This window comes from Scyliorhinus torazame, chromosome 1, assembly GCF_047496885.1.
Source record: "Scyliorhinus torazame isolate Kashiwa2021f chromosome 1, sScyTor2.1, whole genome shotgun sequence".
Taxonomy (NCBI): Eukaryota; Metazoa; Chordata; class Chondrichthyes; order Carcharhiniformes; family Scyliorhinidae; genus Scyliorhinus; species Scyliorhinus torazame.
The window spans coordinates 416,987,705-417,012,689 of NC_092707.1; the positions used below are offsets into that span (position 1 = coordinate 416,987,705).

The window sequence follows — 24,985 nt, forward strand, 5'->3', positions numbered from 1 at the left end:
AGATCTTTGTATCATCTGCAAACTTAGCAACTGTGCCTTCAGTTCCTTCCTCCAGATCATTAATGTATATTGTGTAGAGCAGCATGCGGCACAGTGGTTAGCACTTCTGCCTAAGGAGCTGGGTCACAGTCCTTGTGGAGTTTGTACCTTCTCCTCGTGTCTGTGTGGGTTTCACCCCTACAACCTAAAGATGCGCATGTTAGGTGGATTGGCCACGCTAAATTGCCCCTTAATTGGAAAAAAAAATAATTAGGTAGGTACTCTAAATAAATTTTTAGAAAATTAATGTTTATTGTGAAAAGTTGTGGTCCCAGCACAGACCCCTGAGGCACACCACTAGTCACCGGCTGCCATCCTGAAAAAGACCCCTTTATCCCCACTCTCTGCCTTCTGCCAGTCAGCCAATCCTCTATCCATGCCGGGATCTTACCCTTCACACCATGGACACTTAACTTATTTAACAGTCTCCTGTGCGGCACCTTGTCAAAGGCCTTCTGGAAATCTAAATAAATCACGTCCACTGGTTCTCCTTTGTCTAACTTCCTTGTTACTTCCTCAAAGAACTCTAACAGATTTGTCAGACACGACCTCCCTTTGACGAAGCCGTGCTGACTCAGTCCTATTTTATCCTGCACCTCCAAGTACTCCGCAAACTCATCTTTAATAATGCACTCTAAAATCTTACCAATGACCGAAGTCAGGCTAACCGGCCTATAATTTCCCGTCTTCTGCCTCCCTCCCTTCTTAAACAGCGGTGTTACATTAGCCACTTTCCAGTCCTCTGGGACCCTTCCTGCCTCCAGTGATTCCTGAAAGATCACCACCAATGTCTCCACAATCTCCTCAGCTATCTCTTTTAGAACCCTGGGGTGTAGTCCATCCGGTCCAGGTGATTAATCCGCCTTCAGACCTTCCAGTTTCCCCAGAACCTTCTCCTTAGTGATGGTCACTGCATTCACCTCTTGTTACAGCATGGACGAGGCCATTCAGATCGTCTGGGCGATGCTGGTTGGCACGAGCCCCTTCCCATCTTGATCAATGTTCGAGTTTTCTTCAAATGACTTCAAATAATTGCAGTTAATTAATAATAATCAGCTTTATTGTCACAAGTAGGCTTACATTAACACTGCAATGAAGTTACTGTGAAAATCCCTTAGTCGCCACATTCCGGCACCTGTTCGGGTACAGAGAGGGAGAATTCAGAATGTCCAAATTACCTAACAGCACATCTTTCGAGACTTGTGGGAGGAAACCGGAGCACCCGGAGGAAACCCACGCAGACACGGGGAGAAACGTGCAGACTCCGCACAGACAGTGACCCAAGCCGGGAATCGAACCCGGGTCCCTGGCTCTGTGAAGGATCAGTGCTAAACACGGGTTGCCCTGCCGCTCCATTTGTGACAGTGCAGGTAAGAATTGGTTATTTAAGGATTAAAGAGTGAGGCAATGTGACTGATTGTACAATACTTTCCAATTGGCAGGAGTTAAGACAATTCCAGTCCTGCTCCAGCATCCTGAAGTGCTGAGGATACTCGAGGGAAAAACAGCGCAGATGCAATGCACCATGGAAGGTCACAGTGTGGGCGACACAACTGTTTACTGGGAACGCCTGATCGAGGGATACAAGAAGAGATGGTTGCTGACTCATTCCGTGTATAACTACATCACCAGGTCTCACCGAGTCGCTGATCATATAAATCCATCCAGGGACCTCGCCAGTAACACTTTCATCCTGACCATCAAAGCTGTGCAGCCCAGTGACACCGCCATCTATATTTGCAGTGTCTGGGGTTCGGTTTATGGAGCAGGGACCCAGCTGAACGTAACCAGTAAGTAAATGTCAGGTAGCCATAAGACTGTAAGATATGATACAGGAGCAGAATTAGGCCATTCGGCCCATCGAGTCTGCGCCGCCATTCGATCATGGCCGATATGTTCCTCCTCCCCATTCTCCTGCCTTCTCCCCATCAGATCTCAGCTCTGCAGTTGTGCCACAGGAGGAGGAGGCTCCACAAATATCCCCATCATCAATGATGGAGGAGCCCAGCATAACGCTGATTCCCTTATTAATCAAGAATGCCAGATTGGTGCTTGAGGTACTGTTACCTACAGGGCTACAGGCCAAGAGCTCGAAGGTAGAATGAGACAGAATAGTTTTTTCTTCGAACCAAAGAACTAGGAGCACGAGTCGGCAACTTCGCCTTTCGAGCCTGATCCACCATTCAATGTGATCATGGCTGATCTCACCCTGGCCTCAACTCCACCGACCTGCCCGTTCTCCATAACCTTTCAACCCATTACCAATTAAAAATCTGACTCCTCCTTAAATTTACTCACTGTCCCAGCATCCACCGCACTCTGGGGTAGCAAATTCCATAGATTCACAACCCTTTGGGAGAAGTAGTATCCGCTGAACTCTGTTTTAAATTTGCTACCTCTTCTATTAAAGGTTATGACCTCTCGGTCTAGAATGCCCCACAAGAGGAACTATCTGCTCCCCGACTACTTTATCCACACTGTTATGGGCCAGGGTTTAGAGAACCCCAAAGTGTATCATGGAGTTCACCTGACCCACATATTTTATTAGATTGTGGTATGGGGAGCACACGGCCCACTCGACAGGTGTGGTACAGCAGCCATCGAAAATTATTTTTTAAGCAAAACAATGTTTATTCCATTAACTCAAGTTAACCTTTATAAAACATACAGTGAACATCTTAGCAACCATTAATTCAAATACAACCCCCAAAGAATACAACACTAAGTCACCCTTTAAGCTTTCCTTTTAACATCCATAAGACTTTTAAAAAACCTTTAAAACACAAAGATCAGGTTTAAATTCACTATTGAGAGCAGTTATTAGTTTTAAATCACCAAAGGATCGATTTACAGTCTTCAGATTACAGCGAGAGAGACTCATACCCCTTCTGGCTGTGACTGCAGCTATCCAGCTCTGAAAACGAAACTAAAACACACCCTGCAGCAAACAGCCTAAAACTAAAGTAAAAAGCCGACAGACAGCCCAGCTCCATCCACACTCTAACATCACTGATAAACACCCATTTCTTAAAGGTACATTTCTTAAACACCCATTTCTTAAAGGTACATTTCTTAAACACCCATTTCTTAAAGGTACTCTCACATGACACCTCCCCACAAGAAAAAAAAATAAACCATCAACTTCAAGATGGTTTTATTTTTCACCTTTTCACTATCCTTTAAGAAATGCACACAGTAAATATACTTTTTCGTTTCAAAAAACAACACACACAAACAGGTATAATAATGTAGTCCATTTTTTTTTCATTCTTCTTCCTCCAACTGAAATCCTTCTCGATTGAGTCTCTTTGAACAAGAAGGTGTCTGCACGATCCATCTATTTCTCTACGCCTCGACATTTCTCTTTAAAGTCAGATACTTTAGTTCAATCTGATCACAGAATCCCTTGCAATTCTCCAACACAGGAGCTTTCAGGCAGTCAAATGCCTGTTGAAACTCCGCTGTCCACTGAAATTTTCGACGTTTCTTCAGCAAGTCCATCAGTGGAGCGACCACACTGTTAAAATTCAGTACAAATTTCCGATAAACTCCACTCACACCAAGAAATTGCATTATTTCCCGTCGTGTTGAGGGTATCGGAAACTCCCCAATAACTTTTGTTTTCACATCCCGTGGGACCATTCGACCCTGTCCGATTGTATGGCCCAGGAAAGTGACTTGGGCTTTCCCAAATTAACTTTTGGCTAGGTTTATCACCAAACCTGCCTCCTGAAGTCAATCAAATAACTCCATCAGATGTTTGAAATATTCTATCCATGTCTGGCTGAAAATTGGATTGGATTGGATTGGATTTGTTTATTGTCACGTGTACCGAGGTACAGTGAAAAGTTTTTTTCTGCGAGCTGCTCAACAGATCATTAACTACATCTTTATGTCGTCCAGGCCAATAAAAATGTTTCTGGATTTTAGCTTGAGTTTTCTTTATTCCCAAATGACCTCCCACTGGTACCCCATGTGCAACTCGCAACACTTCCTTTCTATACCCTACCGGCAATACTACTTGATGAACTTCTGCCCACTTTTCATCCACCTGCATATGTAAAGGTCTCCATTTTCTCATTAAGACACCACTTTTACGGTAATAACACTCTCGTATACACTCAGATTCCTCTTCCATGTATGCTTTCTGATTTATCCGTTTTATTTCTATATCTTTCTGTTGGAACTCTGCCAATTTTCCTGAACTAAAAATATCCGACTGGGTTTGGGTAGGGTGCTCTTTCCAAGAGCCGGTGCAGACTCGATGGGCCGAATGGCCACCTTCTGCACTGTAAACTCTATGAAAACTCATCCTCCACCTTTTCTTGTTCTTTTTCAAACATCTGATCAAAAATCGTTTCTGATAATTGCACTTCAACTTCATCTTCACTCTTTGATTTCCCCTCTTGTTTCAACCTGTGACTTTGCGACCTTGTCACTACACAATCCGGAAAAATCCCAGGATACTTGTCCTTCAACACTTTAGTTGTCTGATTTTCCACTGGCTTATCAACAACAGGAGGCAGCACTCCCACCTGCGATCCAGCTATATCATTACCCAAGATAAACTGTATTCCTGGACAAGATAGTTTCTTTATTACTCCGATTACCACGTCACCACTCTTCACTGGACTCTCTAACCTTACCTTATACAATGGAACGTTACTCCTCTCACCCTGAATTCCACATATTACCACCTTTTCTGGCAATATTTTTCCCAAATTACAAAACTCCTCATCTCTTACCATTAAAGATTGACTAGCTCCCATATCTCGTAAAATTGTGACTTCATTACTTGCTCCTCCTGATACACATGAGTAAACTTCACAAGTAAATTCTTTAAAGAGATCTGGCACCTTCTTATCAATCACCTCTTGATCAGGCTGGACAATCTTTTGCACTTCCTTCGCTTCACTTGGGCTTTCCTTTACCACTTTAAAAAACCCCACTGCCTTATCCTGTTTTACCACATCAGCCTTCCCAGTGCTTTTCTTCAACCACCAACACTGTGACTTTACATGGCCAAGTTTATTACAGTAAAAACATTTTAAACTTTTCATTTCTTTTCCACCCTCCTGGATTTATTTTTTAATCTGAGGGACACTCTCTTTATTATCTCCCATCAGATCACCTTTACCTTTACCACTTGAGTATTTCTCATGTCCCAGTTTCTATCCCTCACAGGCTGAAACTGAGGTCGGAAACCAAGCTTTGATTTATGAACTAATTCATAATCATCTGCCATTTCTGCTGCTAACCTCGCAGTTTTAACCCTCTGTTCTTCCACATGTGTTCTCACTACATCAGGAATTGAATTTTTAAACTCCTCCAAAAGTATAATTTTTCTGAGAGCTTCATGAGTTTGGTCTATTTTCAAAGCCCTCATCCACCTATCAAAGTTACTCTGTTTAATCCTTTCAAACTCCATGTATGTCTGACCAAATTATTTCCTTAAATTTCTAAACCGTTGTCTGTAAGATTCAGGCACCAGTTCATATGCACCTAAGATGGATTTTTGCACCTCCTCATACGTCCCAGATACCTCCTCCCGTAGTGATGCAAACATTTCACTAGCCGTACCTACCAGCTTTGTTTGAATCAGTAACACCCACATGTCCTGTGGCCATTTCATTTGTTTAGCTGCCTTCTCAAATGAAATGAAAAAGGCTTCCACCTCCTTCTCGTCAAACCTTGGCAATGCTTGGACATATTTCAATAGATCCCCACCAAGCCTTCGACTATGACGCTCTTTCTCACTGTACGTTTCCCTTTAGGTCTGCCAATTTTAACTGATTGTTATGTTTCATAGCCATTTTCTGAAGTTCAAACTCTCTCTTTTTCCCTTTCCTCTTGATATCTTTTCTTTTGTTCTGCAAGGGCTATTCTTTCTTTGTTTCTTTCTTCTCTCTCCTTTTCTTTTTCCAAGATCTGTATCTCCCGTTCTCTTTCTTTTTCTCTCATTGCATATTCAAGCTGCTTTAATTCTTTTTCATGTTCAAGTTGCTTAATCTGCAATTGGATCTTTGCCATTTCAAAGAACAAGAACAAAGAACAAAGAAATGTACAGCACAGGAACAGGCCCTTCGGCCCTCCAAGCCCGTGCCGACCATGCTGCCCGACTAAACTACAATCTTCTACACTTCCTGGGTCCGTATCCCTCTATTCCCATCCTATTCATGTATTTGTCAAGATGCCCCTTAAATGTCACTATCGTCCCTGCTTCCACCACCTCCTCCGGCAGCGAGTTCCAGGCACCCACTACCCTCTGTGTGAAAAACCTGCCTCGTACATCTCCTCTAAACCTTGCCCCTCGCACCTTAAACCTATGCCCCCTAGTAATTGACCCCTCTACCCTGGGGAAAAGCCTCTGACTATCCACTCTGTCTATGGCCCTCATAATTTTGTAGACCTCTATCAGGTTGCCCCTCAACCTCCGTAGTTCCAGTGAGAACAAACCGAGTGTATTCAACCACTTTCAAATGAGTCAGACTGTATCTCAGGCAATTTTAAATGCTTAGCCTCCGCCATAATTACCTCACCTTTTTGCATTTTGTCAGGTGATGTTAACTGCAATGTTTTTGCCAAATCTAAAAGTCTGTTTTTAGTCTCTGTCTGTAAGGTACTGCGTGTGACCGTCTCCACCCCCAAAAACTTTAGAGCCTCTGAAAGAGCCATTGTCCACAACACACTCCCTACTTAAACTGAAATACCACACCTGAAAAGCACCCACAATATGCTCACCCCTCACTGTCTTTAAGTTCACTAAGCCAATCCAATAGATATACTTTTATCCTCGACGAGCCTCCAATTTGTTATGGGCCAGGGTTTAGAGAATCCCAAAGTGTATCATGGAGTTCACCTGACCCACAACTTTTACTAGATTGTGGTATGAGGAGCACACGGCCCACTCTGCAGGTGTGGCACAGCAGAAATCGAAAATATTTTTAAAGCAAAACAATGTTTATTCTATTAACTCAAGTTAACCTTTTTAAAACAGACAGTGAACATCTTAGCAACCATTAATTCAAATACAACCCCCAAAGACGACAACACTAAGTGAAATGGATTTCAGCAAAGCGTTTGATAAGGTTCCCCACGGTAGGCTATTGCAAAAAATACGGAGGCTGGGGATTGAGGGTGATTTAGAGATGTGGATCAGAAATTGGCTAGCTGAAAGAAGACAGAGGGTGGTGGTTGATGGGAAATGTTCAGAATGGAGTACAGTCACAAGTGGAGTACCACAAGGATCTGTTCTGGGGCCGTTGCTGTTTGTCATTTTTATCAATGACCTAGAGGAAGGCGCAGAAGGGTGGGTGAGTAAATTTGCAGATGATACTAAAGTCGGTGGTGTTGGCGATAGTGTGGAAGGATGTAGCAGGTTACAGAGGGATATAGATAAGCTGCAGAGCTGGGCTGAGAGGTGGCAAATGGAGTTTAATGTAGAGAAGTGTGAGGTGATTCACTTTGGAAGGAATAACAGGAATGCGGAATATTTGGCTAATGGTAAAGTTCTTGAAAGTGTGGATGAGCAGAGGGATCTAGGTGTCCATGTACATAGATCCCTGAAAGTTGCCACCCAGGTTGATAGGGTTGTGAAGAAGGCCTATGGAGTGTTGGCCTTTATTGGTAGAGGGATTGAGTTCCGGAGTCGGGAGGTCATGTTGCAGCTGTACAGAACCCTGGTACGGCCGCATTTGGAGTATTGCGTACAGTTCTGGTCACCGCATTATAGGAAGGACGTGGAGGCTTTGGAGCGGGTGCAGAGGAGATTTACCAGGATGTTGCCTGGTATGGAGGGAAAATCTTATGAGGAAAGGCTGATGGACTTGAGGTTGTTTTCGTTGGAGAGAAGAAGGTTAAGAGGAGACTTAATAGAGGCATACAAAATGATCAGGGGGTTGGATATGGTGGACAGTGAGAGCCTTCTCCCGCGGATGGATATGGCTGGCACGAGGGGACATAACTTTAAACTGAGGGGTAATAGATATAGGACAGAGGTCAGAGGTAGGTTCTTTACGCAAAGAGTAGTGAGGCCGTGGAATGCCCTACCTGCTACAGTAGTGAACTCACCAACATTGAGGGCATTTAAAAGTTTATTGGATAAACATATGGATGATAGTGGCATAGTGTAGGTTAGATGGCTTTTGTTTTGGTGCAACATCGTGGGCCGAAGGGCCTGTACTGCGCTGTATTGTTCTATGTTCTATGTTCTAATTTTTAAGCTGTCCTTTTAACATCCATAAGACTTGAAAAACCTTTAAAACACAAAGATCAGGTTTAAATTCGCTATTGAGAGCAGTTATTAGTTTTAAATCACCAAAGGATCGATTTACAGTCTTTAGATTACAGCGAGAGAGACTCATACCCCTTCTGGCTGTGACTGCAGCTATCCAGCTCTGAAAACGAAACTAGAACACGCCCGGCAGCAAACAGCCTAAAACGAAAGTAAAAAGCTGACAGACAGCCCAGCTCCACCCACTCTCTGACATCACTGATAAACACCCACTTCTTAAACGTACATTTCTTAAACACCCATTTCTTAAAGGTGCTCTCACATGACAATACCTTTTAATCATCATTTTTACATCAATTTGATCTCCCCTCAATCTTCTAAAATGCATAACACTGGAATATTCAGAATAATTGAACTGAAAATGTGTTCGAGAACATTTGAATTTTCACACAGTGTTCCTCAGAGTAGTGTCCCAGACTCCAACAGCTTCAGCTGTTTCATAAGGTCAGAAATGGGGATGTTTGTCGATGATTACACAATGTTCAGTGGTGACTCCTCAGACACTGAAGCCATTCATTTTGACTCTGGACCCCATGAAGTCTCCTGGCTTCAGGTTAAACATGGGCAAGGAAACCTCCTGCTGATTACCACGTAGCAGCCACCATCAGCTGATGACTCAGTCCTCCTCCATGTTGAACACCTCTTGGCAGCACGGTAGCACAGTGGTTAGCACAGTTGCTTCACAGCGCCAGGGGCCCGGGTTCGATTCCGGCTTGGGTGACTGTCTGTGCGGAGTCTGCACGTTCTCCCCGTGTCTGCGTGGGTTTCCTCCGGGTGCTCCGGTTTCCTCCCACGGTGCAAACACGTGCTGTTAGGTGGATTGGCCATGATAAATTGCCCTTAGTGTCCAAAAAGGTTGGGTTGGGTTACGAAGTTACAGGGTTAAGTGGGGTGCTCTTTCCAAGGGCTGGTGCAGACTCGATGGGCCAAGTGGCCTCCTTTTGCACTGTCCATTCTGTGATTCTGTGATCCTGTGAGGAAGCACTGAGGGTGGCAAGGACGCAGAATATGCTCTGGGTGGGGACTTCAATGTCCATCACCAGGAGAGGCTGGGTAGTACCACCACAGACCCAGCTGGCCGGGTCCTAAAGGACAGAGCTGCTAGACTGGGACTGCAGCAGGCGGTGAGGGAGCCAACAAGAGGGAAAACATACTTGACCTCATCCTCACCAGCCTGCCTGCTGCAGATGTATCTAGTCAGGACAGTATCGGTAGGAGTGACCACCGCACAATCCTTGTGGAGACCCGTCTTCACATTGAGGATACCCTCCATCGTGTTGTGTGGCACGACCACCGTGCTAAGTGGGATAGACTTCAAACAGATCCAGCAACTCCAGACTGGGCACCCATGAGGCGCTGAGGGCCATCAGCAGCAGAATTGTACTCCGCCACAATCTGTAACCTCCTGGCCCGGCGTATCCCCCATTCTACCATTACCACCCAGCCAGGGGATCAACCCTGGTTCAGTGAAGCGTGCAGGAGAGCGTGCCAGGAGCAACATCAGGCAGACCGAAAACTGAGGTGTCGACCTGGTGAAGCTTCAACACGGGACTACTTGTGTGTCAAACAGCATAAACAGCAAGTGACAGACAGAGCGAAGTGATTCCACAACAAACGCATCAGATCTAAGCTCGAGTCCTGCCACAACCAGCCGTGAATGGTGGTGGACAATTAAACAACTCACTGGAGGAGGAGGCGTCACAAATATCCCCATCCTCAATGATGGAGGAGCCCAGCACATACATAGATACATAGATACATAGAAGATAGGAGCAAGAGGAGGCCTTTTGGCCCTTCAAGCCTGCCCCGCCATTTATCACGATCATGGTTGATCATCCAACTCAATAGCCTAATCCTGCTTTCTCCCCATAGCCTTTGATCCCATTCTCCCCAAGTGCTATATCCAGCCGCCTCTTGAATATATTCAATGTTTTAGCACCAACTACTTTCTGTGGTAATGAATTCCACAGGCTCACCACTCTCTGTGTGAAGAAATGTCTCCTTATCTCTGTCCGAAATAATTTACCCAGAATCCTCAGACTGTGACCCCCGGTTCTGGACACACCCATCATTGGTAACATCTTCGCTGCATCTACCCTGTCTAGTCCTGTTAGAATTTTATAAATCTCTTTGAGATCCCCCCTCATTCTTCTGAACTCCAGCGAGAACAATCCCAACCTAATCAATCTCTCCTCATATGACAGTCTGGAATCAGTCTGGTAAACCTTCGCTGCTCTCCTCGAGAGCAAGAACATCCTTCCTCAGAGAAGGAGACCAGAACTGCCCACAATACTCCAGGTGTGGCCTCACCAAGGCCCTGTACAATTGCAGCAACATATCCCTGCTTCTGTACTCGAAACCTCTCGCAATGAAGGCCAACATACCATTAGCCTTCTTTACCGCCTGCTGTACCTGCATGCTTACCTTCAGCGAATGGTGCACAAGGACACCCAGGTCCCGCTGCGCACTCCCCTCTCCCAATTTACAACCATTCAGGTAGTAATCTGCCTTCCTGTTTTTGCTTCCAAAGTGAATAACCTCACACTTATCCAAATTCTACTGCATCTGCCATTGGTTTGCCCACTCGCCCAACCGGTCCAGATCCTGCTGTAGGATCCCTGCATCCTCATCACAGTTCACCCTCCCACCCAACTTGCTATGATCTGCAAACTTTGAGATGTTCCATTTTGTTCCTTCATCCAAATCACTAATATATATTGTGAATAGCTGGGGTCCCAGCACCGATCCCTGCGGTACCCCACTGGTTACTGCCTGCCAATTTGAAAAGGACCCATTAATCCCTACTCTTTGTTTCCTCTCTGCCAACCAGTTTTCTATCCACCTCAATACATTTCCCCCAATCCCATGGGCTTTAATCTTGCACAATAATCTCTTATACGGGACTTTGTCAAACACCTTCTGAAAGTCAAAATATACCACATCGACTGGCTCCCCCTTGTCAACTGTACTGGTTACATCGTCAAAGAATTCCAACAGATTTGTCAAGCATGATTTTCCCTTCATAAATCCATGCTGACTCTGACTGATCCTGCCACTGCTTTCTAAATGTTCCACTATAAAGTCCTTGATAACGGATTCAAGCATTTTCCCCACTGCCAATGTTAGGCTCACTGGTCTATAATTCCCTGCTTTCTCTCTACCTCCCTTTTTGAATATCGGAGTTACGTGAGCTACCCTCCAATCTGCAGGGACAGTTCCAGAGTGTATAGAATCCCGGAAGATGACCACCAATGCATCCACTATTTCCAGAAACACCTCTTTAAGGACTCTGGGATGCAGATTCTCAGGCCCTGGGGATTTATCCGCCTTCAATCCCATCAGTTTTCCCAGCACCATTTCTCAGCTAATGTGATCTCCCTCAGTTCTTCCCTCGCACTAAACTTTTCATTCTCCAACATTTCTGGGATCTGATTTGTGTCCTCATTTGTGAAGACAGAATCAAAGTATGTATTCAATTGCTCGGCCATTTCTTTGTCCCTTATTACGCATTCCCCTGTTTCTGTCTGGAGGGGGCCCACATTTCTCTTTACCAATCTCTTTCTCTTCACATATCTGTAGAAACTCTTAGTGTCAGTCTTTATGTTCCCTGCAAGCTTCCTCTCGTACTGTACTTTCCCCTTCTTAATCAATCCCTTTGTCCTTCTTTGCTGAATTCTAAACTGCTCCCAATCCTCAGACCTATTATTTTTCTTGGTCAATCTGTGTGCTTCTTCCTTGGATCGGATATGTGCAAAAGACAGGGCTGAGGAATTCGCAACAATCTTCAGCCAGAAGTGCCGAGTGGATGATCCATCTCGGTCTCCTCCGGAGGTCCCCAGCATCACAGATGTCAGTCTTCAGCCAAGACGATTCACTCCAGTGATATCAATAAAGGGTTGAAGGCACTGGATACTGCAAAGGCTGTGGCCCTGACAATATCCTGGCAATAGTACTGAAGGCTTGTGCTTCAGAACATCCCGCACCCCTAGCCAAGCTGTTCCAGTACAGCTACAACACTGACATCTACCCGGCAATGTGGGAAATTGCCCAGGTGTGTCCTGTACACAAGAAACAGGACAAATCCAACCCAGCCAATTACCCCCCTATCCGTCTCCTCTCCATCATCAGCAAAGTGATGGAAGGAGTCAGCAACAGCGCTATCACGCGGCATTTACTCAGCAATAACCTGCTCACGGACGCTCAGTTTGGGTTCCGCCAGGGTCACTCAGCTCCTGACCTCATTACAGCCTTGGTTCAAACATGGACAAAGAGCTGAATGCCAGACGTGAGGTGAGAGTGACTGACCTCGACATCAAGGCAGCGTTTGACCGAGTTTGGCATCAAGGAGCCCGAGCTAAACTGGAGCCAATGGGAATCAGGGGGAAAACTCTCCGCTGGTTGGAGTCGTACCCGGCACAAAGGAAGATGGTTGTGGTGGTTGGAGGTCAATCAACTCAGCTCCAGGACATCACTGCAGGAGTTCCGCAGGGTCGTGTCCTCGGCCCGACCATCTTCAGCTGCTTCATCAATGACCTCCCTTCCATCATAAGGTCAGAAGTGGGGATGTTTGTGGATGACAGCACAATGTTCAGCACCATTCGTGACTCCTCAGATAATGAAGCAGTCCCTGTCCAAATGTAGCAAGACCCGGACAATATCCAGGCTCGGGGCTGACAAATTACATTTGCGACATACAAGTATCAGGCAATGACCATCTCCGACAAGAGTTGATCTAACAACTGCCCTTTGACATTCAATGGCATCACCATCGCTGAATCCTCACAATCAACACCCTGGGGGTTACCATTGATCAGAAACTGAACTGGACCCAGCCACATTAATACTGTGGCTTCCAGAGCAGGTCAGAGGCTGGGAATCCTAAAGCGAGTAACTCACCTCCAGACCCCCCCCCCCCCACCCCCCACCCCCCCCCCCCAAAGGCTGTCCACCATCTACAAGGCACCAGTCAGGAGTGTAATGGAATACTCTCCACTTGCCTGGATGAGTGCAGCTCCAACAACACTCGAGAAGCTCAACACCATCCAGGACAAAGCAGCCACTTGATTGTTACCTCCATCCACTAACATTCACTCCCTTCACCGCCGACGCACAATGGCAGCCGTGTGTACCATCAACAAAATGCACTGTAGTAACTGACCAAGGTTCCTTAGACAGCACCTTCCAAACCCACGACCACTACCATCTAGAAGGACAAGAGCAGCAGATACCTGGGAACACCACCAGCTGGAGGTTCCCCTCCGAGTCACTGACCCCCCTGACTTGGAAATATATCGCCGTTCCTTCACTGTCACTGGGGTAACATCCTGGAACTCCCTCCCTAACAGCACAGTGGGTGTACCTACACCTCAGGGACTGCAGCAGTTAATAGCGGTCAGTGTTCCTGTTTGTGAGGACAGAGTGACACACTGTCAATCGGGTAATTTATCTCGTTCAACTAACATCTTTTATTCTTCCATGTTACCAGCAGTCCAGATTTACAGACACAGTAATGGAGATGGGAATGCGAGATTTTAGTTGTAGGGTTTGGTTGGAGGAGCTCAGTTGTCCTTCTTGGAGCAGAGGAGAGTGAGGGGAGGTTTTATCGAGATGTACAAGATTTAAAAAACATTAGGGTAAGACAGAAAAGAATATCTCTTCCCATTGGTTGTGATTAAAAAGCACATTTAACCTTCTGGGCAAGAGTTAGATGGGGATGTGAGTAAGAATATTTTTACACGGATCTCGCTGCCTACGGAGGGGATGGAAACTGAGAAAATGAATGATTCAAAAGGAAATTAGATGGGCTGTAAGGAAATAAACATTTAGGTTAGAGGGATAGATGCGTGAAACTTAGTTTCACTTAGAACACTCGAGGTACCAAGCACCTTTTAATTTACTGGTATTTCTCTCTTAAAGGTGCGAATGCTCCAGTCCTTATCCAGTCTCCGCGTCTGGAACGTGTCACAGAGGGTCAGACTGCACGGTTACAGTGCACCATGCGGAACGCCGCAGTGACACACACCGATGTTCACTGGAACCGGGAGCTGCCAGGGAAAGATATGGAGAGGGTTTTAACCCATGATATAAAGAACAACACACGACGGAGTCCAGGTTTCACTGAGCGTTTCCATCCTTCCCGAGACACGTCCAATAAAACCTTCATCCTGACAATCAGCAACGTGCAGCCCAGTGACACTGCCGTCTATTACTGCTCCGTGTGGGGAGATATCAGTGGGAGTGGATCACAGCTGAGTGTAACCAGTGCAGAGACATTGACAATTGGAATTAAACCGAATGTGACCAACAAAGAGTCATCTGGAATTGGAATTAAGCAGAATGAAAAGATATTGACGATTGATAGGAAACCGAAAATAACCACGGGAGAGTCAACTGGAGTTGGAATTAAACAGAATGAAACCAATGAGACACCAAGGATTGGAATTAAACAGAATATAACCAGTGAAGAGACAATGAGGATTGTACCAGAAATAACTGGAACTGGTGCAAAGATGGCTCGGAATGGGACTGAGTTGAATCTAACCAGTGTAGAGAAAATCAGGACTGGGACTGTGCTGAAACCAGCCAGTGGGCAAATGGAAATGACGGTGTCAAAATGGAATGGAACCAGTGGTGAGAGTTCCAGGAATGGGAATGTGTTGAATGGAAGCAGTTGGAATATATCCAGGAATGAGCTCAATGTAACAGGGCTTTCCAAACACAGAAATACGCTGACTGCAACAAGTGGAGGAAGATACACAAATGTGTCTCAACAGAATGATACCAGTGGAGGCCCTTCCAAGGCTGGGAATGAGCTGAGTGCAGCCAGTGGCGTGATATCCATGGCTGGGAATGAGCCGAATGCAGCCAGTGGAGGGATATCCAGGACTGGGAATGAGCCAAATGCAGCCAGTGGAGAGATATCCAGGGCTGGGAATGAGCCAAATGCAGCCAGTGGAGAGATATCCAGGGCTGGGAATGAGCCAAATGCAGCCAGTGGAGAGATATCCAGGGCTGGGAATGAGCTGAATGCAGCCAGTGGAGAGATATCCAGGGCTGGGAATGAGCCAAATGCAGCCAGTGGAGTGACTTCCAGGACTGGGAATGAGCCAAATGCAGCCAGTGGAGAGATATCCAGGGCTGGGAATGAGCTGAATGCAGCCAGTGGAGAGATATCCAGGGCTGGGAATGAGCCAAATGCAGCCAGTGGAGTGACTTCCAGAACTGGGAATGAGCCAAATGCAGCCAGTGGAGAGATATCCAGGGCTGGGAATGAGCCAAATGCAGCCAGTGGAGAGATATCCGGGGCTGGGAATGAGCTGAATGCAGCCAGTGGAGAGATATCCAGGGCTGGGAATGAGCCAAATGCAGCCAGTGGAGTGACTTCCAGGACTGGGAATGAGCCAAATGCACCCAGTGGAGAGATATCCATGGCTGGGAATCAGCTGAATGCAGCCAGTGGAGTGACTTCCAGGGCTGGGAATGAGCAGAATGCAGCCAGTGGAGTGACATCCAGGGCTGGGAATGAGTTGAATGTAGCCAGTGGACAGATATCCAGGGCTGGGATTGAGTTGAATGCAGCCAGTGGAGAGATATCCAGGGCTGGGAATAAGACAAATGCAGCCAGTGGAGAGATATCCAGGGCTGGAAATGAGCTGAATGCAGCCAGTGGAGAGATATCCAGGGCTGGGAATGAGCTAAATGCAGCCAGTGGAGTGACATCCAGGGAAGGGAATGAGCCAAATGCAGCCAGTGGAGAGATACCCAGGGCTGGGAATGAGCCAAATGCAGCCAGTGGAGTGACTTCCAGGGCTGGGAATGAGCAGAATGCAGCCAGTGGACAGATATCCAGGGCTGGGAATGAGTTGAATGCAGCCAGTGGAGAGATATCCAGGGCTGGGAATAAGACAAATGCAGCCAGTGGAGAGATATCCAGGGCTGGGAATGAGCTGAATGCAGCCAGTGGAGAGATATCCAGGGCTGGGAATAAGACAAATGCAGCCAGTGGACAGATATCCAGGGCTGGGAATGAGCTGAATGCAGCCAGTGGAGAGATATCCAGGGCTGGGAATGAGCCAAATGCAGCCAGTGGAGTGACATCCAGGGCTGGGAATGAGCCAAATGCAGCCAGTGGAGAGATATCCATGGCTGGGAATGAGCTGAATGCAGCCAGTGGAGAGATATCCAGGGCTGGGAATGAGCTGAATGCAGCCAGTGGAGTGACATCCAGGGCTGGGAATGAGCTGAATGCAGCCAGTGGAGGGACAGAAAGGCCAGTCTCCCAAAGGAATGTTTCCAGTGGAGAAATTTCCAGGAATGGGAATGTGCTGAATGTAACCAGTGGAGTGTTTTCCAACACCGGGAATGAACAAAATTCAACCAGTGGAGAGGTTCCCAAAGATGGGAATGATCCAAAAGTAACCAATGAAGAAATATACACGAATGTGTCTGAACCAAATGGTACCAGTGGGGAGATATCCAGGGCTGGGAATGGGCTGAATGCAGCCAGTGGGGAGGTATCCAGGGCTGGGAATGGGCTGAATGCAGCCAGTGGGGATATATCCAGGGCTGGGAATGGGCTGAATGCAGCCAGTGGGGAAATATCCAGGGCTGGGAATGGGCTGAATGCAGCCAGTGGGGAGGTATCCAGGGCTGGGAATGGGCTGAATGCAGCCAGTGGGGATATATCCAGGGCTGGGAATGGGCTGAATCCAACCAATGTGGAGATATCGAAAACTGTGAATGAGCTGAATCCAGCCAGTGGAGTGTTTTCCAGGAATGGGAATGAGCTGAATCCAGCCATTGGAGTATTTTCCAGTGATGGGAATGAGCTGAATCCAGCCAGTGGAGTGTTTTCCAGGGATGGGAATGAGCAGAATCCAGCCAGTGAAATTTTTTCCAGGGATGAGAATGAGCTGAATGCAGCCAGTGGAGTGTTTTCCAGGAATGGGAATGAGCTGAATCCAGCCAGCGGAGTGTTTTCCAGGATTTTAAATGAGCTGATTGTAACCAATGTAGATCTATCCAGCAAACTGTCTAACGGAAATGGCACTAGCAGAGAGAGCTCCAGGAATGGGAATGAGCTCAATGCATCCAATGGGGAGATATCCGGGAATGTATCTAACCAGAATGAAACCACTGAAGAGAGTTCCAGGAATGGGAATGTGTTGAATGGAAGCAGTTGGAATATATCCAGGAATGAGCTCAATGTAACAGGGCTTTCCAAAGACAGAAATACGCTGACTGCAACAAGTGGAGGAAGATACACAAATGTGTCTGAACACAATGATACCAGTGGAGGCCCTTCCAGGGCTGGGAATGAGACGAATGCAGCCAGTGGAGAGATATCCAGGGATGGGAATGAGCTGAATGCAGCCAGTGGAGAGATATCCAGGGCTGGGAATGAGCTGAGTGCAGCCAGTGGAGAGATATCCAGGGCTGGGAATGAGCTGTATGCAGCCAGTGGAGAGATATCCAGGGCTGGGAATGAGCCGAACGCAGCCAGTGGAGAGATATCCAGGGCTGGGAATGAGCTGTATGCAGCCAGTGGAGAGATATCCAGGGCTGGGAATGAGCCGAACGCAGCCAGTGGAGAGATATCCAGGGCTGGGAATGAGCCAAATGCAGCCAGTGGAGTGACTTCCATGGCTGGGAATGAGCTGAACGCAGCCAGTGGAGAGATATCCAGTGCTGGGAATGAGCTGAATGCAGCCAGTGGAGAGACACCCAGGGCTGGGAATGAGCTGAATCCAGCCAGTGGAGGGATATCCAGGGCTGGGAATGAGCCAAATGCAGCCAGTGGAGAGATATCCAGGGCTGGGAATGAGCTGAATCCAGCCAGTGGACGGTTCGCCAAGGCTGGGAATGAGCTGAATGCAGCCATTGGACGGTCTTCCAGGGCTGGGAATGAGCTGAGTGGAACCAGTGGAGAGATATCCAGGGCTGGGAATAAGCCAAATGCAGCCAGTGGAGAAATATCCAGGACTGGGAATGAGCTGAATGCAGCCAGTGGAGAGATATCCAGGACTGGGAAAGAGCTGAATGCAGCCAGTGGTGAGATATCCAGGGCTGGGAATAAGCCAAATGCAGCCAGTGGTGAGATATCCAGGGCTGGGAATAAGCCAAATGCAGCCAGTGGTGAGATATCCAGGACTGAGAATGAGCTGAATGCAGCCAGTGGAGAGATAGCCTGGGCTGGGAATGAGCTGAATGCAGCCAGTGGAGAGATATCCAGGGCTGGGAATGAGCTGAATGCAGCCAGAGGAGAGATATCCAGCGCTGAGAATGAGCTGAATGCAGCCAGTGGGGAGATTTTGAGTGCTGGGAATGAGCTGAATGCAGCCAGTGGAGAGATATCCAGGGCTGGGAATGAGCTGAATGCAGCCAGTGGAGAGATATCCAGGGTTGAGAATGAACTGAATGCAGCCAGTGGAGAGATATCCAGTGCTGGGAATGAGCTGAATGCAGCCAGTGGACAGATATCCAGGGCTGGGAATGAGCTGGATGCAGCCAGTGGAGGGTCCTCCAGGGCTGGGAATGAGCTGAATGCAGCCAGTGGACGGTCCTCCAGGGCTGGGAAAGAGCTGAGTGGAACCAGTGGAGAGACAGGAAGGCCAAACGTAACCAACGGAAAAATCTACACGAATGTGTCTAAACAGAATGGTACCAGTGGAAAGATAGCTCCGAATGGGAATGGGATGAATGCTGCCAGTGGGGAGATATCCAGTGCTGGGAATGAGCTGAATGCAGCCAGTCAGGAGATATCCAGGGCTGGGAATGAGCTGAATGCAGCCAGTGGTGAGATATCCAGGGCTGGGAATGAGCTGAATGCAGCCAGTGGTGAGATATCCAGTGCTGGGAATGGGCTGAATGCAGCCAGTGGGGAGATATCCAGGGCTGGGAATGAGCTGAATGCTGCCAGTGGGGAGATATCCAGTGCTGTGAATGAGCTGAATGCAGCCAGCTCAGAGATATCCAGGGCCTGGAATGAGCTGAATGCAGCCAGTGGTGAGATATCCAGGGCTGGAAATGGGCTGAATGCAGCCAGTGGGGAGATATCCAGGGCTGGGAATGAGCTGAATGCAGCCAGTGGAGGAAAAGAAAGGCCAGTCTCCCAAAGGAATGCTTCCAGGGGAGAATCCTCTCGAAATGCGAATGTGCTGAATGGAACCAGTGGAATTAAATCCAGGAATGACCAAAATGCACCCAGTGGAGAGGTTCCCAAAGATGGGAATGATCCTGAAGTAACAAATGAAGAAATATACACAAATGTGTCCAAAGGGAATGATACCAGTGGAAAGATAGCTCGGAATGGGAATGAGCTGAATGCAGCCAGAGGAGAGATATCCAAGGCTGGGAATGAGCAGAATCCAAACAGTGGAGAGATATCCAGGGCTCAGAATGAGCTGAATACAGCCAGTGGGGAGATATCCAGGGCTGGGAATGAGCTGAATGCAGCCAAAGGAGAGATATCCAGGGCTGGGAATAAGCTGAATGCAGCCAGTGGAGAGATATCGAGGGCTGGGAATGAGCTGAATGCAGCCAGTGGAGAGATATCCAGGGCTGGGAATGAGCAGAATCCAAACAGTGGAGAGATATCCAGGGCTGGGAATAAGCTGAATGCAGCCAGTGGAGAGATATCGAGGGCTGGGAATAAGCTGAATGCAGCCAGTGGAGAGATATCCAGGGCTGGGAATAAGCTGAATGCAGCCAGAGGAGAGATATCCAGGGCTGGGAATGAGCTGAATGCAGCCAGTGGGGAGATATCCAGGGCTGGAAATGAGCTGAATGCAGCCAAAGGAGAGATATCCAGGGCTGAGAATGAGCTGAATGCAGCCAGTGGGGAGATATCCAGGGCTGGAAATGAGCTGAATGCAGCCAGTGGGGAGATATCCAGGGCTGGGAACGAGATGAATGCAGCCAGTGGGGAGATATCCAGGGCTGGGAATGAGCTGAATGCAGCCAGTGGAGAGATATCCAGGGCTGGGAATAAGCTGAATGCAGCCAGAGGAGAGATATCCAGGGCTGGGAATGAGCTGAATGCAACCAGTGGGGAGATATCCAGGGCTGGGAATGAGCTGAATGCAGACAGTGGAGGAACAGAAAGGCCAGTCTCCCAAAGGAATGCTTCCAGTGGAGAATCCTCTCGAAATGTGAATGTGCTGAATGGAACCAGTGGAATTAAATCCAGGAATGAACAAAATGCACCCAGTGGAGAGGTTCTTAAAGACGGGAATGATCCTGAAGTAACCAATGAAGAAATAGACTCGAATGTGTCCAATGACAATGATGCCAGTGGAAAGATAGCTCGGAATGGGGATGAGCTGAATGCAGCCAGTGGGGAGATATCCAGGGCTGGGAATGAGCTGAATGCAGCCAGTGGGGAGATATCCAGGGCTGGGAATGAGCTGAATGCAGCCAGTGGGGAGATATCCAGGGCTGGGAATGAGCTGAATGCAGCCAGTGGAGGAACAGAAAGGCCAGTCTCCCAAAGGAATGCTTCCAGTGGAGAATCCTCTCGAAATGCGAATGTGCTGAATGGAACCAGTGGAATTAAATCCAGGAATGAACAAAATGCACCCAGTGGAGAGGTTCCCAAAGACGGGAATGATCCTGAATTAACCAATGAAGAAATATACACGAATGTGTCCAAAGAAAATGATACCAGTGGAACGATAGCTCGGAATGGGAATGAGCTGAATGCAGCCAGTGGAGAGATATCCAGGGCTGGGAATGAGCTGAATGCAGCCAGAGGAGAGATATCCAGGGCTTGGAATAAGCTGAATGCAGCCAGTGGAGAGATGTCCAGGGCTGGGAATGAGCAGAATCCAAACAGCGGAGAGATACCCAGGGCTGGGAATAAGCTAAATGCAGCCAGTGGAGAGATATCCAGGACTGGGAATAAGCTGAATTCAGCCAGTGGAGAGATATCCAGGGCTGGGAATAAGCTGAATGCAGCCAGAGGAGAGATATCCAGGGCTGGAAATGAGCTGAATGTAGCCAAAGGAGAGATATTCAGGGCTGGGAATGAGCTGAATGCAGCCAGTGGGGAGATATCCAGGGCTGGGAATGAGCTGAATGCAGCCAGTGGAGGAACAGAAAGGCCAGTCTCCCAAAGGAATGCTTCCAGTGGAGAATCCTCTCGAAATGTGAATGTGCTGAATGGAACCAGTGGAATTAAATCCAGAAATGAACAAAATGCACCCAGTGGAGAGGTTCCCAAAGACGGGAATGATCCTGAATTATCCATTGAAGAAATATACACGAATGTGTCCAAAGAAAATGATACCAGTGGAAAGATAGCTCGGAATGGGAATGAGCTGAATGCAGCCAGTGGGGAGATATCCAGGGCTGGGAATGAGCTGAATGCAGCCAGAGGAGAGATATCCAGGGCTGGGAATAAGCTGAATGCAGCCAGTGGAGAGATGTCCAGGGTTGGGAATGAGCTGAATGCAGCCAGAGGAGAGATATCCAGGGCTGGGAATAAGCTGAATGCAGCCAGTGGAGAGATATCCAGGGCTGGGAATAAGCTGAATGCAGCCAGTGGAGAGATATCCAGGGCTGGGAATGAGCTGAATGCAGCCAGTGGGGAGATATCCAGGGCTGGGAATCAGCTGAATGCAGCCAGTGGGGAGATATCCAGGGCTGGGAACGAGATGAATGCAGCCAGTGGGGAGATATCCAGGGCTGGGAATGAGCTGAATGCAGCCAGTGGAGGAACAGAAAGGCCAGTCTCCCAAAGGAATGCTTCCAGTGGAGAATCCTCTCGAAATGCGAATGTGCTGAATGGAACCAGTGGAATTAAATCCAGGAATGAACAAAATGCACCCAGTGGAGAGGTTCCCAAAGACGGGAATGACCCAGAAGTAACCAATGAAGAAATATACATGAATGTGTCCAAAGAAAATGATACCAGTGGAAAGATAATTCGGAATGGGAATGAGCTGAATGCAGCCAGTGGGGAGAAATCCCGTGCTGGGAATGAGCTGAATGCAGCCAGTGGAGAGATATCCAGGGCTGGGAATGAGCTGAATGCAGCCAGTGGAGAGATATCCAGGGCTGGGAATGAGCTGAATGCTGCCAGTGGAGAGATATCCAGGGCTGGGAACGAGATGAATGCAGCCAGTGGAGAGATATCCAGGGCTGGGAACGAGCTGAATGCAGCCAGTGGGGAGATATCCAGGGCTGGGAATGAGCTGAATGCAGCCAGTGGAGGAACAGAAAGGCCAGTCTCCCAAAGGAATGCTTCCAGTGGAGAATCGTCTCGAAATGCAAATGTGCTGAATGGAACCAGTGGAATTAAATCCAGGAATGAACAAAATGCGCCCAGTGGAGAGGTTCCCAAAGACGGGAATGATCCTGAAGTAACCAATGAAGAAATATACACGAATGTGTCCAAAGAAAATGATACCAGTGGAAAGATAGCTCGGAATGGGAATGAGCTGAATGCAGCCAGTGGGGAGATATCCAGGGCTGGGAATGAGCTGAATGCAGCCAGTGGGGAGATATCCAGGGCTGGGAATGAGCTGCATGCAGCCAGTGGAGAGATATCCAGGGCTGGGAATGAGCTGCATGCAGCCAGTGGAGAGATATCCAGGGCTGGGAATGAGCTGAATGCAGCCAGAGGAGAGATATCCAGTGCTGGGAATGAGCTGAATGCAACCAGTGGAGAGATATCCAGGGCTGGGAATGAGCTGCATGCAGCCAGTGGAGAGATATCCAGGGCTGGGATAGAGCTGAATGCAGCCAGTGGTGAGATATCCAGTGTTGGGAAGGATCTAAATGCAGCCAGTGGAGAGATATCCAGGGCTGGGAATGAGCCGAATGCAGCCAGTGGAGAGATATCCAGGGCTGGGAATGAGCTGAATGCAGCCAGTGGAGAGATATCCCGGGCTGGGAAAGAGCTGAATGCAGCCAGTGGTGAGATATCCAGTGTTGGGAAGGATCTAAATGCAGCCAGTGGAGAGATATCCAGGGCTGGGAATGAGCTGAATGCAGCCAGTGGAGAGATATCCAGGGCTTGGAACGAGATGAATACATCCAGTGGAGAGATATCTAGGGCTGGAAATGAGCTGAATGCAGCCAGTGGAGAGATATCCAGGGCTGGGAAAGAGCTGAATGCAGCCAGTGGTGAGATATCCAGTGTTGGGAAGGATCTAAATGCAGCCAGTGGAGAGATATCCAGGGCTGGGAATGAGCTGAATGCAGCCAGTGGAGAGATATCCAGGGCTTGGAACGAGATGACTACATCCAATGGAGAGATATCTAGGGCTGGAAATGAGCTGAATGCAGCCAGTGGAGAGATATCCAGGGCTGGGAATGAGCTGAATGCAGCCAGTGGAGGGTCATACAGGAATGGGAATGAGCTGAATGCAGCCGGTGTAGAGACATCCGAGAATTTAATAAATGCTGCCAGTGGAGTTACCTCTGGTGATGTGCCGAAACGGAATGAAACGAGTGGGGTAATCCCCAGGAACGGGACTGAGTTGAATCCAGTGTCTGAACAGAATGAAACCAGTGAAGACTTTTCTGGGACTGAGCAGGAACTGAATCTAACCAGTGAAAATAGACGTCAGACTTTGTCTAAAGGAATTGGAACCATTGCTGACCATCCCTGGAATGGGACTGAAAGGGTTGTTACCATTGCTGAAATTTCCAGGAATATTACCCAGTTAAGCGCAGCAAGTGAGTTGATTTAAATTTGGCTTATTTTGATGTTATTAAAGGCAGGGGTGTCTTTATACAGCAAACGACTATAACCCCCAGAAATAGCTGTAAATGCCTCAAATATTGACATTAAAATGTGCGTCCGTCTTGTCCCCGAGGCATGGGATTGCCACCGTCTTTTCCAAATGGGTATATTGTGTTCCTATTGTGTTCCCAATGGCACTGGATCTACTGCCCCATTATACTCCCAATTCCATACCATATCCAAACAACCCTGGACATTGGGGCTTTGAGCTCGCACTTTCTCCTCTGGGAGTATTGTAAGATGAGCCTATTAGAGTGGCAGTAATATCTGGATAGAACCAAACACATTTTCAGCTAGCAATGAGCACAGAGTTGGTCACTGCACATTCCCCCCATCGCAATGATGTTTGCAGTAAAGTTATCTGTGCTCTTGCTGAGCATTCTGCCTGGGATTATTTTTCAGTGATCTGGTCACTATCCTTTCCACTGCCTCTCATTGCCTTTCCTCTTGTGTCTGTGCCGTTCTTCCCCGGCTTCCATCTCTCTGCTCATCCCATGTGTTCAAATCACATTTGCTACGTCCCTCTGCTTGACTGGCGCTCCATTTGGACTGGATTTAATGGGTCCCTCGTTATCCGACCACCCCATGCCTATCCTCCAGCGTGCCAACGAACCCTCGATCCCCATCCACCCTTGCCCACCTTTAGTCTGGGCCCCTATGACATTACCGGTGGGTGTAATACAGTCCGCCATCACTCCCGCTGGTGGCAGTGAATAGCTGCCAGCTTCCGATTGGTTCGCAGCTGTGCGTGGGCGGGCCTCAAGGGCAGGAGAGGACCCACAGCGTCCACTGAAGTGCCTGAAGGATGTTCCATAGAACCATGGAAGCTCTGCAATGCAGAAGGAGGCCATTCGGCCCATCGAGCCTGCACCCACCCTCCGAAAGAGCACCCTGCCTAAGCACAC

General features: G+C 47.8%; 1 protein-coding gene across 1 annotated transcript in view; it reads left to right on the top strand.

Moving 5' to 3' along the window:
* The first annotated feature begins 1,485 nt into the window (after positions 1–1,485).
* LOC140428612 (uncharacterized) overlaps positions 1,486–24,985 on the top strand; it is a 42,087-nt gene continuing 18,587 nt past the window's right edge. The window contains exons 1-2 of the mRNA XM_072515274.1: positions 1,486–1,829; positions 14,249–24,013. Coding sequence (XP_072371375.1) covers positions 1,553–1,829; positions 14,249–24,013 — 10,042 coding nt within the window. The 5' untranslated portion in view covers positions 1,486–1,552. The remainder of the gene's footprint in view (positions 1,830–14,248; positions 24,014–24,985) is intronic.